Below are 15,817 nucleotides of genomic sequence, written 5' to 3'. Positions count from 1 at the left end.
CTTTCTTTAGGTGAGGAGTTTGACTGTACAAAAGGTCACCTAGTATTTCAAATAATCCAGCACTGGCTTCTACAATGTTCCTTATAATATGTATTTTGAGAAGGACAGCATGAAAGTGTATATTCTGAGCTGTCAGCTATAAAAAAAATAAAGAGGTTTCAAGGATATATGGGATGAGGTATACACACAAGTGTTTCAGAAGATCTTATAGTCCAAACCACATACAAATTCCTACTTCTGCTGCAGTGGCTTAAAATATTATTTCCTCTGGCAAACCCATTGTTGGCTCTTGTATGTTTTCTTGGAATTTGGATTGCCCAATATGAAGAAGTACACAACTAAATGACAGTGAGATATTGATTAATGCAGAAATGCATACTTCATGATCCTTCTTAATAACAGGACAAAGCCCAGAAAAGTAGGTAGTAAAGACCAGTATGTCCATTTCAACCCCCCATAGCAACAGATGCACTGAATAACTGATCAAAGTACAGAATACCATTCGAATGCTCTATACTTCCATAGAATGAACAGTGACAACAGCCTGCCTCATATCAAAGGAATGCACTGTATCAGTGAGGCAAGTTCTCAAATCATAATATTTTCATTCAAAATTTAACGCATTTTCAGAAAAGATTTCCCCCCAAATTCATTTAAATTATTAAAAATGGAAAATGATATTTCTGTTTTATACAAGACAATGGAGCAGCAAACCATATCCTGTATGCACATAAAATAAAATCCTATGCTGAAATGTAGTACCCTACAGCCTCTAGAGGCTGCTCAGAGTCTTCAGAAATGAATAAAATAAAAGCTGCTTATAATGTTGGGTGACTCTTGAAAGCAAGCTATGAAGTGGTGGTACAGTCTGAGAATGGCAAGAAAAAAAAGCTAAAATTGCCAGCTCATCCTCTTCTTCGAAATGGAGAGGTTGTGCTGTCTTTTGGTTCTCTTTACAGTACTAATAAAAGGAGCCCTTCTGTTTGCAGAGAAGTACTCTGGATACAAAATATACAGATTATCTAATTTCTTCTTTAGTAGGATGTTTTCTCATATAATAAAATTATTATCAAGGAAATGTTTCTGCCTACACAAAGAACATATATAAAGAAAAAATCAAAAGGGTCACCTTATATAGCGTTTTTGGTCATGTAATGTAGATGGTGTCTCAAGCAATTTATCCAGAAGTAGTTTCCTTAATGCTTCAACTCGTGTTTCAACCTCAGCATAATCTATGATTTTAAAAGATAGCACCATCATTAATCCTAGAATAAAATGCCATGAATTACCAAAGTGTATAATTTTATAGCCTTTATAATTCAAATGAACGAACTATAAGAAATCACTCCAGTATCACTGTTGTATCATTGTCTTGCATTTGAACTTGTTGTTTCTCAGATCTTCCTAAATTTCTCTGATCTTTTTAGTCAGAAACTTTTAATTTATATTATAACTCAATTCATTTCACTGTACATGTAACTATTAATTTATAGATCTGGAAATAAATACTTTCAATATACTAAGAGCCCCTTTTTTTTTTCCACTGAGACTGAGTACATAAGAAATTTCAGTTTTAATTTTATCCCGGGCAAACATGCATTAAACTATTTCATAAAACTGCGAACTGCAACTTTTGAACCTCATTTGAAAATAAATACATCTTCGAAGTAAATCTATTTTATGCTACATAACCTGAAAATTACCAACTTCAAGTCTTCTTGTGCACGGTACAAAATAATATATATTTCCAAGGTAGAAACACTGCCAGACACTGTTTAAGGAAGTATTTCAAATGCTGCAAATGCTATATAAGCAGAAGAAAAAACTACTCAGCAAACATAGGAATTCTAAGTTTGCTTTCACATTAATCTTCCCTACTAAAATTAAAATCAAGTTTAACAAAATTCCAAACTCACATTTTTTGAAGACTTGAACCTCTGTCTTCCCAAATAATGACTTCGCTTTCTCATAGTCATTAATGACTACATCATAATCTCCCTTAAAACACAAGAACACGTTTTAAGTAGTATAGTGGAAATTTGGAGCAGAACAATTTAACTTGCATCTTATAATATTAATACCTTTTGAATGTTTCTTTCAATATTTAATGGAAGATTGAAAAGAAATTTGAAGCGCTGTAGAACATTTAAGGCATTTCTTGTTGAGTCAGCCTTGTCTTTGCGGCCCAAAACTTCTTGGAATAATGTATCTGCGGTATTACTTGCTCCTTTTAAGAAAAGGGGATAAACAAGTAGATAAACTGCATCATGCAGCTCCTGCTAAATTTAATCAAAAATTTGTCAAGCTTTTTATACAGACTAGACCTACATCAAGAACGATACCTGTTTATATTAGAAATGTGTTATAAATGTTCTGAAACAATATTTATTATTGTTTGCCTAGATTTTTAGTGTGGTAGAAACCAAAGTGCTTTCAAAACAACTTTCATTCCTGCAGCAAATGCTTGTACATTTCATTTGGCTACAGAACTGAATTCTATGGTTCTGGCTATTCCTTGTAGACAATTTGATCATTACTAATGTATTCCTTTTATGACAGAACACAATGAAATAAGCATGAATTTAATTTGACTGATATCAACAAAATAACTTAGAACTCACTGAGTGGGGGAGAGGCAGGGTGGTGAAAAACAAGGTATTTGGACTTTTGAGGAAAATATGTCCGAAAGGGACTCTTTATTCCTTTTCACTGAAGAATTCCATTTAGGACATTTGTTAAAATGACAAAGTAAAACCATGGGTCACACCACAAATTCTGACACTATTCTGTATCAAGTTCCATGATTTTGAGCAATGTTGTCTGGTTTCAATAGATCAAGAAGCAGGCACATGAGAACGATTCTAAGGACTGAGAATTCTGCATTCAGCTATTCAAATAATAAAATATTTGAACATTTACTTGTTACATTTAAAAGCAGTCCTTATAATTTGATGTAGAATGCTGAAGCATGTTTCAGAGTTAACCCCCGCCAAAAAAAGTTCTTGCCTTTTCTAATAAAGATGTGTCAAATACGTTGATTTTTCTCAACTTGTGACTTAACTTTAATTTACCAGAAAAAAAGTGAATGTTTCTATCCCTTTTGATAGAAACATTTGCCTGTAAAACTTTCTACATTATCTGGTCTAGTGACTATAATTTAAGCAAAGATGAAAAAATTACATCAGTCTCACTGGGTGGCTCGCATGCCATTTTCTCTCGTCAACACTGTGGGTGGCCTGCTCATGTTAAAAGTAGCCTTTGTAAAATAATTGTTATATCTAAATAGTGTTTAAACACTGTTGATGTTTCAGGACCCTAATGCAAGAAACTTTATTTTGTCAGGAGAATTGGTCCTACTACATTTTATTTGGTTGGGAGGGGGAGACAAAATTACCTGATATCCAAACCTGATATTGCTAACCATTTTATTCTGAATGTCTTATGATTTAAAAAGATTAGCAAATAGGAATAAAGGAAAATAACACTCCAATTACGAAATGGTGAATAAACCGATATGCTCAAGAAATGCTTTTAAAAAAATATTTAATAAAACATAGTAGTTACATAGCATTATTTGTCTACTGTTTCAAATATTTCCAAATATGAGATATTTTAGTTATTTAATTTTTAAAATTTTAAACCACAAATAATCACACTCAAGAACCTTCAAAACATTAGGATAATTAAAAAAAAACTTTTTTTCAACTGTTTCAAAGTGTAAATGTTACCTAGAACCTGCTTTTAAAAAGAACTTTTGTAAAAATACTTCCAATAAGAGCATAAAGCATCCATTCCAGTAAAAAGGACCAGGAATTAGGAAAGAAATATTGTTATATCAGATTTACTCAAAAGGAAAATGATGTTCACAAAGAAATATTAGTCAATAAAAATTCACTTTCCTAAGGCACCATATTCCTAGTATATCTAACAAAAGTCTCCTTTGCAAAGTTTAATACTTTGGGTAAAAAACTACTGTTCCTTTCAGATAAAATAATAGCTTTTTCCAATTTCTATTAACAGCCTTTAAAAAAAAAATTCTTTCAAAAGGACTGGTATAATACCAGTTCAGTTAATTTTATACAAGCAATTTCATCTCATCTTTACAGAAACCTCTGAATTATTACTTTCATTGTTCTATAAAAATTAATAAATTGTATATTGTTCTAATTATTATTATTATTGAAAAGTATGTTCCTTTCCCACCCAGGTACCTAAACGCTGAGAGAAATTAGGAACACACACACACACACACACACACACACACAGAGAAAGATGCAAAAATACACATACATTTTGTATGCCTGAGATGAAGTACTTCTATTTATAAACTGTAAATAATATATAAAGTGACACAAAAAGTAGGTACAGGGAGAAATAAAATACTTCCATCTCCCTCCCTCCCACAGAATATGCTCATATTCTAAAAGAATAAGACTATTAACAGGATGCAATTCTGAGCTTCCTGATAATGCTTTAAGGCAATGCTTCCCTAACCTGGGTAAATTACCCAAAATTGGGTAAAATTGGTTTTTCTTTCAGTAATGACACACAAACCCATTACCAAATCACAACAGGGACATTTAAACTGACTTAAAGTGTTTTACCTACCTTGGATAAAAAGGATTTTCTGATAAGCGGTTTTGGGTAATGAAAGAAAAAGTTTGGGAAGCACTGCTTTAAGGGAAAGAGTCCTCAGATTAGGATAGAAACAGAACAAAGAAAAATAGCTTCTCTAGGATTTTCTCTCCAAAAAAACTTTTAACAAAATAATCAGAATATGCACACAATATGCATTTTCTTCCACTGAAATCTCTCTCTCTCTCTCTCTATATATATATATATATAGAGAGAGAGAGAGAGAGATTCGATATGTAAAAGCTCTTAAAAGAAAACAAATGCAGTTCTTTCACATTGTTTCTTTTAGATGCATTCATGTCTCTTGAATAAAATGGCGAAGTGAAATCCTACATTATATGCAACGGTTACTTTAAATAATTCAATGGCTTAATTCGAGATGGAAATTACTATCCATGTATTGAATCATACTTCTCTATAGCATTAACCTGACTTGCTAAGAAAGATCAAGTCAGTCCAAGAAGCATGGAAAATAAGCTTCTTTTCCAGATAACTTTTCTTCCTTACCAGGAACTGAAAGAAATGTGTCAATTGAAGGTTAATGGCTATTCACAGAGGCAAAAGGGATTTGGGATATGCTTCCTGCTGAAAGAAGGGGACCGGCTGGGATTTGCACCAATTCACTCATTCACCCTGCAGCCGTTTGGGATCTCTCATGTTCCTTAGAGGATACTCCAGTCCTTCAGCACAATATTTCATGACACAGAAGGATATGGAGAAAAGGAACAAGAATGAAGATTAGATCCAAAACAATTCCCCTCCACATGAGCACAACTTTGCTAATTTTTGCTCTAGATCCATTTCATTAGCTTGGAACCCAATATACTATTATGAAGAGTATTTTTATCCACTAGTACTTTTTATCCATTTTCTTCCCTGAATTCAGCCACTCCATTAACTGGGTCCAAAGCATCAGTGCCAGAGGAAACATGGAATTATTAAAGATGTAGGGAAAATGAACAAACTGCTTCCCTTTCTGTGTGAGTGGTGCTACCTGTATTCAATTTGAAGAGAAAGCTAGAACATTCAAAGCTATGCAAAGAAAAACAGTGAATTACAGAAAACAGATTTTTCTGGTACATCAAACACTCATTGCCATTTTCCTGTATTATTTTTATATGTGTCATTTTATAGTGCAAAAATATAAACAACTTATTTGAGTAACTCTCAATTAAATTTGAAAAAATGTTAATTTGAACAAATGCTTGAAATTCTCCTTTTCTAACTTAAACATATATCTGCAAAATGCCATCTAAAAATATAAATTTCTCATTTTCACTTCTGGAGGACTTGCTTCATTATTTAAAAAAAAAAAATACTGTATGAAAATCCTAAATGTTATATAAGGATAACTGATTTAAATGTGTTAAACAACCAGTCAGACGTAAAAACTTCTTGAAATGGTAAAGAAAGCTGCAAAAATTAAAGGGTCTAAAACATGAAATACAATATGGATAAGATTAAAGAAATAAAAAGGTTGATGACTTTTAATTCATCTTCTAGACTAAATGGCTCCCATTTGCCCCAAAAGTATAAATTCACACTTGATAATATCTTGCTCAATACTTAACTTTTTCCTATGGAAATTATACTTTAAAAACTAGTCCTGTAGATGCAAGTCATCATTTATTGAAATGCATTTCCTCAATGTAAATGAGAGGATTTAAATTGACAGACCTGAATCACCCCTTTGTTATTAAAGGCTTACAGAATACTACAGGGCATCAGAAATACTTTTGCCTCTTTTTTATTTCAAGTATCAGTCTCTGTAATACTGTCAGAATTCAAATAGTAAACTATCAGGTTCCATACAGTCTTAAGATTCAGAAACAAATGTTGGGAAATTTCCGTTTTTATTACTTTAAATAAAAGAAGTAACCTTGAAGCATATAAACAGATGTACAAAACTTACTGTTGAGAACGTTCTCTAGTTTTTGCGTCATGGATCCTTCCACTTTTTCTGTTCCATCCGCTTCTAGTTTTTGATGGATAGCTGAAATAAAGCAACTTGTTAAATTTCAACTATTTTAATGGATGAAGCTACATGAATGAGCTATAGTCCTAGATTTAAACAGCACATGTTTGTTACAAGATAATTTGTGATCTAGTGACAAAGGCATTGTGATAAGAGCCAGAGACTCCAGACTTCTAAACTTCACTATGTTGCTAAGCTTATGCTATGATTTTTGGCAGTAAAGTTAATCATCTGGGCATGAGCATGTTCTCTTATTTAGTCTTCTAATTACCATGACAGTTCTGCTATATATTTCACTTTTGTGTATGGAGCTTAAAGTAGCTCTAGTTTTACATTGGCCAAAAGCTCTTGTTGGAGGCTACTTGACTTTGAAGAAGCAAATGCGTTTTATGCTAGATTATGCAGGTAAAGCCATGTTAATATATGTCTAATCTGAAATGGTCAGAAATACTGATACAGCATTTGGGGATATGACAAATCAAACACAATTGTTATTTCACTAGGTATAATTTCCCCTTCCATTCTTTTTCCAACAACTGGTCTGCATAAACGGTAGTTGGGAACATTGCCTTAACTCTAGCATTTTCCCACTCCTTAGCTGTTTTTACTTATTTGTGGAATCTTATGATAAATTTTCAAGATAGCTTCTAGGGCCTGTGAACCATGTGGTGGTGGGGATTAGGAAGTTGGAAGCACTCCACTGAACCTGCTGCTTGAAACATCAAGGTGCCATATCGTCTTGTAGGCTTGGATGCTCTACAGGCCTTCCTACATAATCTCAGGGTACGTGTACAAGCAAAAACCTGCAAGGAATAGTTTGCACAACCCCTGTAACTTCCAAATGAAAATAATTTTAACTTTTATTATTTGCTTCCTTTCTCATCTGGTTCCTACTAAACATATTTTCCTTGGCTACTCTGAAGTACAGTTTAGGGGTAAAAGTGGATAGGAATCTTTGAAATAATATGAAGAATGGAATTCTGTATATGGATTTCCATAGACAGCCATGTCTTTTGAGATGGAAACTGAAAATAACATAATAATCCAGTTTAATCAATGGAAGTCTTGCTTGAGAAAGACTTCTGGTTTAGTCACTGGAAGTATTGTTCTCAATTACAATGCAGTGGAAGAATATTCACTAATGTCATTCCCACCAAAGATAAGTAAAAGTCTTCATTAATTTCTATTACAGAGAGATGGGAACTCTGTCTTCTAGGTCTAATCTTTGAATTTGATTTGCCAAAGAAAATTAGGAATGAAAAAATTATTATACGAAAGAAAAAATATGCCAAGAAAAGTTATTTTTTCTTGCACTGCATCTCACATCACATATCTGAAGTATTTTCTATTTTAAAACTACTATATCAATTGAGAATATAAAATATCTTCAAAAACATTGTTTTAAATCTGAAATGGAAAAAAGAGTTTCTGCAAAACTGAGAAATCACTCTGTTAATGAGATGGCAATCCAAGGCTCGATATGTATTTTGCTGCAGAAATTACCCTTTCACAAATGTTCAGTTGTAAAGTTGGCATCATCTAATAGCAACATCTTTACATTTATCAAAGAACTATGTACAAAATTTCAAGCAAAGATGGAATCCTAACTATAAACACTCTCTTTTATCTTGAAAAATCTTTGAAACTAAGGTTCTTCAATTTTAGATATTTTAGCTGCAATTGTTTAAATTAGTCTTATGTTTTTGCCCATTTTATTCACTGGTTGAAATTAGAAATGTATTCCCGTGAAATGCCAAATGGATATTAGAAAGAAGGCACAGATCACGTCACTTGCAGAGCACTCTTAACAAGCAGAGAATATGCAATGTAATGAAAAGCAAAAGACTTTTTGCAAAATTATGTATAAATGACAGTAGGGGTATCTAATAAAAACAGTACACCTAAAGAGGAAATATTTAAAAATATAATCTCTCCTTTGTGAAATGCAGTTCTCACCTAATGGGGGGAAAATCATCTTTGCATTTCAGTATATAACATAATGAAGGGACTAATTCATTTTAAGACTTCTTAGCTAATTGTATTAATCTCCCCTCCTATCTCTATGCATTGCCAAATGTTAAACTAGGAAAAGTTATGCTGTTCTTGTATCTTTAAGACTGAATACTAAAATAAATTAATGCTTAGGCTTTTACTTTAGAAAAGTGATATAAACTATGATGAAATTTAGTAGAATATTTAGGATTATGTATGTATGTAATCTCAGAAAATACATATCTTTTATACTAATTCATACTTCAATATTACAGAGAACTCAATCAGCACAGTAGAATGATGTGATCAGGTACAGAAAATAATTAGCTGACCCTTTCTCCTTGTAAATCACAGGTATGAAACACCTGACAGATCTTTTTTCTCCACTGACGTACAGCTTATCAGACATTTTCACTGCCATTTAGTGGCTTGGGTCACTTAAAAACTTAAGATTCCTCCAGTCCATTAGAATTCTGTGATTCCTTTTATAGTTCTGACACTTACCTGACAAGGCATCTTGTGCTTCAAAAAAAGTGCTGAGACCTCCTTTGACATATTGTAGATTTCCCTCATTTTTCTTGTTGGCTTGTTTCCTCAGATTTATTACTGCCATTTTAAACTGATCAAAACTAAAACCAAAAGAGGAAAAGGCAGATGGTATTCAGACAATAAATATGAAATGATATCTCATATTGATAAAATAAACAGCAAGCTAAATAGTTTTATACTTAAAGAAAAACTAGGATGACCTGCTGTAATCCCCCAATCACCTGGAGGCAAGTTAATCCCAATATGTGCTTTCTACACAAATTGAAAGAGTACCTCAATGTTTACTAACTCATGAAAATATGGTTATGCAACTCCACCTTCAGGAAGAAAAAACATAGACTGAAAAAATTAAGGAAAGGTAGACAAAGCTGAATATTGTTGGTCTCCATGCCAACAAAAAGCTTTCTGTGCTGTCTGCTATGTCAGCATTAAGCAAGAGTTATTGTTTTTACTGTGTTTGTGTGTGTGTGTGTGTGTGTGAGAGAGAGAGACAGAGAGAGAGACTGTGTGTGTGTGTGAGAGAGAGAGAGAGAAATGGAGAATCCCCCTCTCTTAAAAGAGGAAGAAAGATGGCAAATTAACAAAATCACCTACAGCTGTACAATATAGCAGACTGAAATGTCATTCATACAAATCTGTCATCTCCTTGTTGCTGTTACTGGTTTAAAACAATAATTGGATCTTTGCCTTTTAAATTTTCACTTTTCTATCCTTGTACTTTTGTTTATTCTTGTCATAATGACAAATGTACTTAGTTCAGCAAACATGCCAAGAGAAGGGATATTCAATTTAAATGAGTAAATATATAACAATGAACTCCAACTATGAATTATGGCTACTGTCTAGATGACTGAATTCCATGAGAGACAAAAAAGGCTTTTTGTTTCAAATATGGGAAGTTATAGAATAATGGATGTTAACAATGGAATTGTGAAATAGGAAACACAATTTTTCATCTAAATAAGCAGTAAAACATTGGAGAGCTATTAAAGTATGCTAAAATCAAGGCATTGCCTGCTGTAAAAATAAGTCACTATTTCTAATAATCTGCATTCTTTATTTTGTGTCTTATAATCAATCCACACTGAAAAACAATTATGAGCAGGGGCATAAATCCAGATTAGGTTGGAGGAATTTAGTTTCCACTTAAAGTAACACAAACAAGTTCATGCAGACCATAAGTCCCACCAGTTTCAGTGGGACTGGCTTGCAGCCACATTACCTACAATTCTTCGCCAACATTACTGACACTCCTCAACCATGAAAAAAATATTAATACAAGATTCACACTAACCTTGCTGTTGAATGGTTCTCTATTAAATACCAAGCAGCAGAAAAGTTTTCACTGGTAAAATCAGCGCTCTTTCCAGGAAACAGTGTTTCCAATTCTTTCTGTGGAATCTTTCCTCTAGACAAGTCAATAAGAAATGACGACTAAATGATGGGCCTGGAGATGAGTCATTATTGCACTCACACAAAAAAATTGTCCTTAAGATTAAAATATCAAACATCAAGGCTGCATTCTCATACACAGATCACACATGCACAAATATCACTGGATTGAACTGTACCTTACAAGGGCCTGGAAAAACTCACCTGATTTTGAGGGAATTGGGTTTTTCTAAAGGGGCATAATGCATGGTATACATCTCTGTAAATGTAAGGCACTCATTTCACTCTTAAACAAGCAAAAAAATGTCCCACTTAGAGAGGTTTGGGGCCTGTGAATAGAAGGGCTGGCCCTATGTGAGGCCCATGGATTGGCCATTTGTGTCATAAATTAACAAAGTAGTGAGCTACTTTTATATCTATTTTAGGGTGCTAAAATAAAATAAGAAGTTCTTGGCCTGGCAGAAAGAGATGCCACAACCAAAAAGGAATGTTTGTGGTTATGGAGAAATGACTCTGTGTGTTTATACAGATCGGAGATCTTTAGATATAGTTTAATGGTTAAAATGAACATAGGTAGTGGGTAAATTTATTTAAGAAGTGGCAATATGTCTAATAAATATCAGTCAAGAATTTAGCTGGTATGCTTTGGACCAAGTGAAAATTTTCAGTATATTGAAAAGCAGCCCCACATATAAAACACTGCAGTAATCCAAACTGTATGTCATTCAGAAAGCTTCACAGCTCCTTGTTCCATATGAGATTTAACCAAACTATTTTCCATGACAAAAAAAAATGTTTATCTATATTACTGAATCTTTACTTGTTACTTATACATCTATATTTAACTCTAGATTGCTTGTTTAGAATATTATCAGCAGAGCAACAATCTATACATGCAAGTTACTTCCCAACCATGGCAGTGAGATAGATAGATAGATAGATAGATAGATAGAAAGATAGATAGATAGATAGATAGATAGATAGATAGAATTAGAAAGGCCACACAATTATATATGACATATTTGGGTAAAAAAAAAGCTTACCGAATAATAAATGTATGATTCTCTTTCCATCCTGTTTTTCTACATGTTTCTTAAATGGAAAGTATTTTAGTCACCAGCTCTCCATAGGCTTTGCATTTCAATGTTATCAGTGTGGGGTGATGATAGATTATGTGGAGGAGATCACTGTGCTCTAAAGAAACCACATGACTTTGCTTTCCAGGTTATGTGTGCGTGTGTGCGCGTTTGTGTATGTATTCCTCGTTCATTAAAAATATGAATGGCTTTCTACTTTGTGAAAGAGAATGCAGTAAAGAAGTGAGACATTGCTGAACTATAGCTCTCATAATCTTTGGTTATGAAATATGAATTTAATTTCTCTCTTACATTCCACTGCATTATAGCAATGGAAAAATGGAAGGGAGAACTTGTTTTAGAACAACTTTATTTCCCACTGACTTTTAAATAGCTACACTGATAATTAAGTCATCTTATTTAAATCAAGTTATATTTGCTTGTCATTGTTTTGGAATATAGACCTAAAGTGTTAGATGCAATACATGATTGTCTGATCTATATCCCTTCAAATTGGGAATAAAGCATAGGGATTTGAGGGTGAAAATTGGTCAAGGAAATCTTACTGAATTAAAATTGTTAAGCACTAGATCCAGAGTCCATACTAAAAGGAGTATGGGAAGCATCATACTAAAAGGATGGGAAGCATCATAGTAAATGTTAGCCTTTCCAGGAAGTCCAGACAAGAAGCACAACTATGAGTACTAACTCTGTTTATTGTATGGTTATATTAACAGAACCTTGCAAGACTGAAAGTATTTCTCCCCTCCTCTCCTTTTACTCTCCAGAAAACTAGGGAGGGTCTCTTCTGAAACACTTCCATCCCCCCCCCCCAATATCTTTTACATGATGGTTGTCTAGTTTGCTCTTCCTCCTATCTCCCAAGGTCATTCCCACATAAAATTAAAGTAAATGTAACTTTGTTACTGCTTTACAGATCTGGTGAATCAAACTTGTAAGAGACGCCCCAGATAATATGGAGGTGAGCATCAGAAAAGTAAATGAATATAGCTCAGAAGCTATTTATAAGAAAGGTAAGAAGAAACAACCTAGGTGGAAGTAACGTTTGAGTTACTCTAATACATAAGCCTATAGAAAAAAGCAGGGAAGGTGCCCAGCTAACTCCTTTCCTGTTATCAAGGTCATGGGCAGCTCATTCCAGTGGACAAGAAATTTGATCTCAATGGAATGTGCATGTGACAAAAACACAAGAACAAAGGCAGTCCTCCTTCTCCAGTAAGTGACAGTTGCATACATGCTTGCCTATGTGGTTCTCCAGACAACATTTATATCCCCCTCATTATTGGAACAAGATCAATGCTTCTACTGATAGAGAAGTATGAAACATACCCACAGTTTGAAGACCGAAAATATTCAATTTTATTCCATTATTTCACTCAGCACAAATAATGAAGATGACAGAATCTTACTGATAAAACAGTTATGGAACACTGAACTGAATAGTGCATGTGAAAAACAGATGTTTGGGAAATATGCAAGAGTGGTTTTATTTTTCATGAACCAGTGGTTTTATTTTTTCAAGAATTCTAGATAATGTGGCCTCCAACAATTACAAAATTATTCAAAAATACTTTAAAAGCAATAATGTTTGGATTAAAAGTTTTAAAAAACTGCTAAAATACAAAACATGAAATCAAATCCCTCTCCAAGGCAGTAAAAGTAAATCTTTTAGATTTGCAAATTATATTGCTGCAATCCAACGACTGGATCTGTGCCAAACAGTACTGTACCTTCAGTATGAGCTACAGAATGTGAAATAAATTTAAGCTCCTGGTTCATCTCAATTACAAATAACCTAAGTTAAAAAACAAGAAAGATGGAAGAATCCTAAAAGTAATGCATGTAAAAATAATGATTAAAATCACATGAGATCACATGATGCAACGGCAATGTTGCATTTTATACTGCTTTTGTGTTACTTCAAGTTTATTCAATCAATTTTCATTCAGACAATAGCTGAATGAATAATAATTACAGGGGCTGGTACACGCAGTAGCATGTTAGGCTAAAGTTTGTGGTTTAATATGATATGTGAACATGAATACAATGGGTGAATCTGTTATCAGAAATTGAATAAAATATCTTAACTCCCAATAAGCAATGTAAAAGCTGAACAATAGGACTTAGATGGCAAAATCTTAGAAACCCTACTTATTATAGCCCATGAGATTACACAGCCTTACACAGGTTGAGGAAATATAACACTTATATAATCAGCAATGATCAGCATTAAAGATGCTTTCCCACTATCCAAATTGGCTGGAAGTCCCAGAGACTATCATTCGTAGTCTAATTACTCAGCTCAGTATTTTGAACTTGTGCATAATTCCAAGGACATCCATTTCTAAAATGAAACCTCAGAGTTTTAAAAGAGGCTGAATGCTATACCCTAACCTTATATTTGTGCATGTGGAAATTAATAATTGAATAGTCAAAAAAGTATCATTTTGAAGAGAATCAACTGAGACTATAATGAGGTAAAAATCCATAATATAACGAGAAGCGTAGACTAGTAAGTGGCTTGATAATCGAAGTACAGCCTCCATATAGATTGGATGGCAATATGAGATGGTAAACTCTACTCAACAGTGTTATGTTTTCATTACATCTCATTGCCAAATTAATTTCCACATACTTGCTTACTGACTCAAGCATTATACCAGGAAAATGCCAAGACTAGGATGTAAGTCTTACTTGAGTGGTGAGAAGAATTGAAATACTGGGTGGCAAGCATCAAATGGTAACCAAAAGGAAATCATGTTGACAAATGCCATTCTTCTTCCAATTTATCATGAAAGCAAAATAAAAATGTCATGGCAAGAAAAATGTAATCATAAATTATATATATTTTTGCTGTCTCCACTGAAAGTATATGAAGGAGCAAAGCAATATTTCCAATTTTGGCAAGATGCCACATAAAGTACTTTGTAAAGAACTGGTTCACACATTCATATATATTCAACAAATAACTAGATTTCTCATCACATGATTTCTTAACATTTTATATCAGATTGTCTGAACTGACTTTAATGGAAACCTACTGTAGCAGGATTATTTACATCTGTAATAATTTTGCTTCTTCATAGCTCATCCACAGAAACAACCACTGAGTGGTTCTGCTGCCATCAAGTAATGATTTTCACAAATTAACTAGCTATATATAACTTGCAGCTATCATTATACAGTTTCTCTACTTAAAACATTCTAAAATAATACAAAAATAACAAAGAAAATGAAAATATTGTATTTCAGGTAATAGTGGGATATAAAAGCAATTTATATTGATGCTTATGTCATATATGTCATTCTTTGTTTTTTTTTTAATCTGTTCAATCATGTCTGATTCTTGGAGACTACTTGGACAAGTTCCTGCAGTTTTCTTGGCAAGATTTTCAGAAGTGGTTTGCCATTGCCTCTTTCCTAGGACTGAGAGAAAGTGACTGGCCCAAGGTCACCCAGCTGGTTTTGTTCCTAAGGCAGGACTAGAACTCACGGTCTCCCAGTGTCTAGCCTGGTGCCTTTAAAAAATAAGCAAGTTCAGACATAATCTGAACTGAGCCTATATTGAATAACATTAGATAAATTAGTATCTTGTCAAGGTCCAGAAGGTTCATCTACCTACAACACCAGCCAAAGCTATCTAAACCAGATCCTACACAAATAATATGTCAACACTGTTTGACATTTGACAAGAAAATATTCGATATAAGCAAGTGTTTCTAAAGAAATTGGACAGTGGTATTAGCTTCCTTTGAAAATTACTTATAAGAGCAGTTTTTGACAGCTTTACTTGCTTTTATTTAAAAAGAAATGTAAATATGAAGTTCATAAATATAGGTTTTAAGTAATTATCAACCAACTAGAGGTAGTGATTTTTGTGTACATGATTCTGTAAAATCTATTTAAAACTCAAACTAAGCAGTTCTACTGGATACTGTCAGTGAAAACTAACATGAACTAGATTCTAGAGGATTTTATAGGTCAAGAAGAGCCATTTTAAGTAAATAAAGTCTGAATGGCAACCACCATAAACAAACCAAGTTACCATACACATTCCCCCTGTCTGGTATCAGCCAGACTCCATGGAGCAAAAGTTGTACCAGCTGTATTCTGTTAGTCAAGCATGCAGGAGACCAACAGAAAGGATGCTAGGGCAGACTAAACAGGACAAACCCAT

General features: G+C 33.5%; 1 protein-coding gene across 1 annotated transcript in view; it reads right to left on the bottom strand.

Annotated features, from left to right (window-relative positions):
* The window catches only part of EXOC2 (exocyst complex component 2), a 102,964-nt gene that overhangs the window by 73,090 nt on the left and 14,057 nt on the right, over positions 1 to 15,817 (bottom strand). Inside the window, exons 5-10 of the mRNA XM_063298824.1 lie at positions 10,446 to 10,559; positions 9,107 to 9,231; positions 6,548 to 6,628; positions 2,082 to 2,227; positions 1,917 to 1,998; positions 1,130 to 1,232 (exon numbers count right to left, since the gene is read on the bottom strand). Of these exons, the coding sequence (XP_063154894.1) occupies positions 1,130 to 1,232; positions 1,917 to 1,998; positions 2,082 to 2,227; positions 6,548 to 6,628; positions 9,107 to 9,231; positions 10,446 to 10,559 (651 nt within the window). The remainder of the gene's footprint in view (positions 1 to 1,129; positions 1,233 to 1,916; positions 1,999 to 2,081; positions 2,228 to 6,547; positions 6,629 to 9,106; positions 9,232 to 10,445; positions 10,560 to 15,817) is intronic.

Source organism: Candoia aspera, chromosome 3 (genome assembly GCF_035149785.1).
Source record: "Candoia aspera isolate rCanAsp1 chromosome 3, rCanAsp1.hap2, whole genome shotgun sequence".
Lineage (NCBI taxonomy): Eukaryota > Metazoa > Chordata > Lepidosauria > Squamata > Boidae > Candoia > Candoia aspera.
This window is presented reverse-complemented; position numbering and strand designations above follow the sequence as displayed.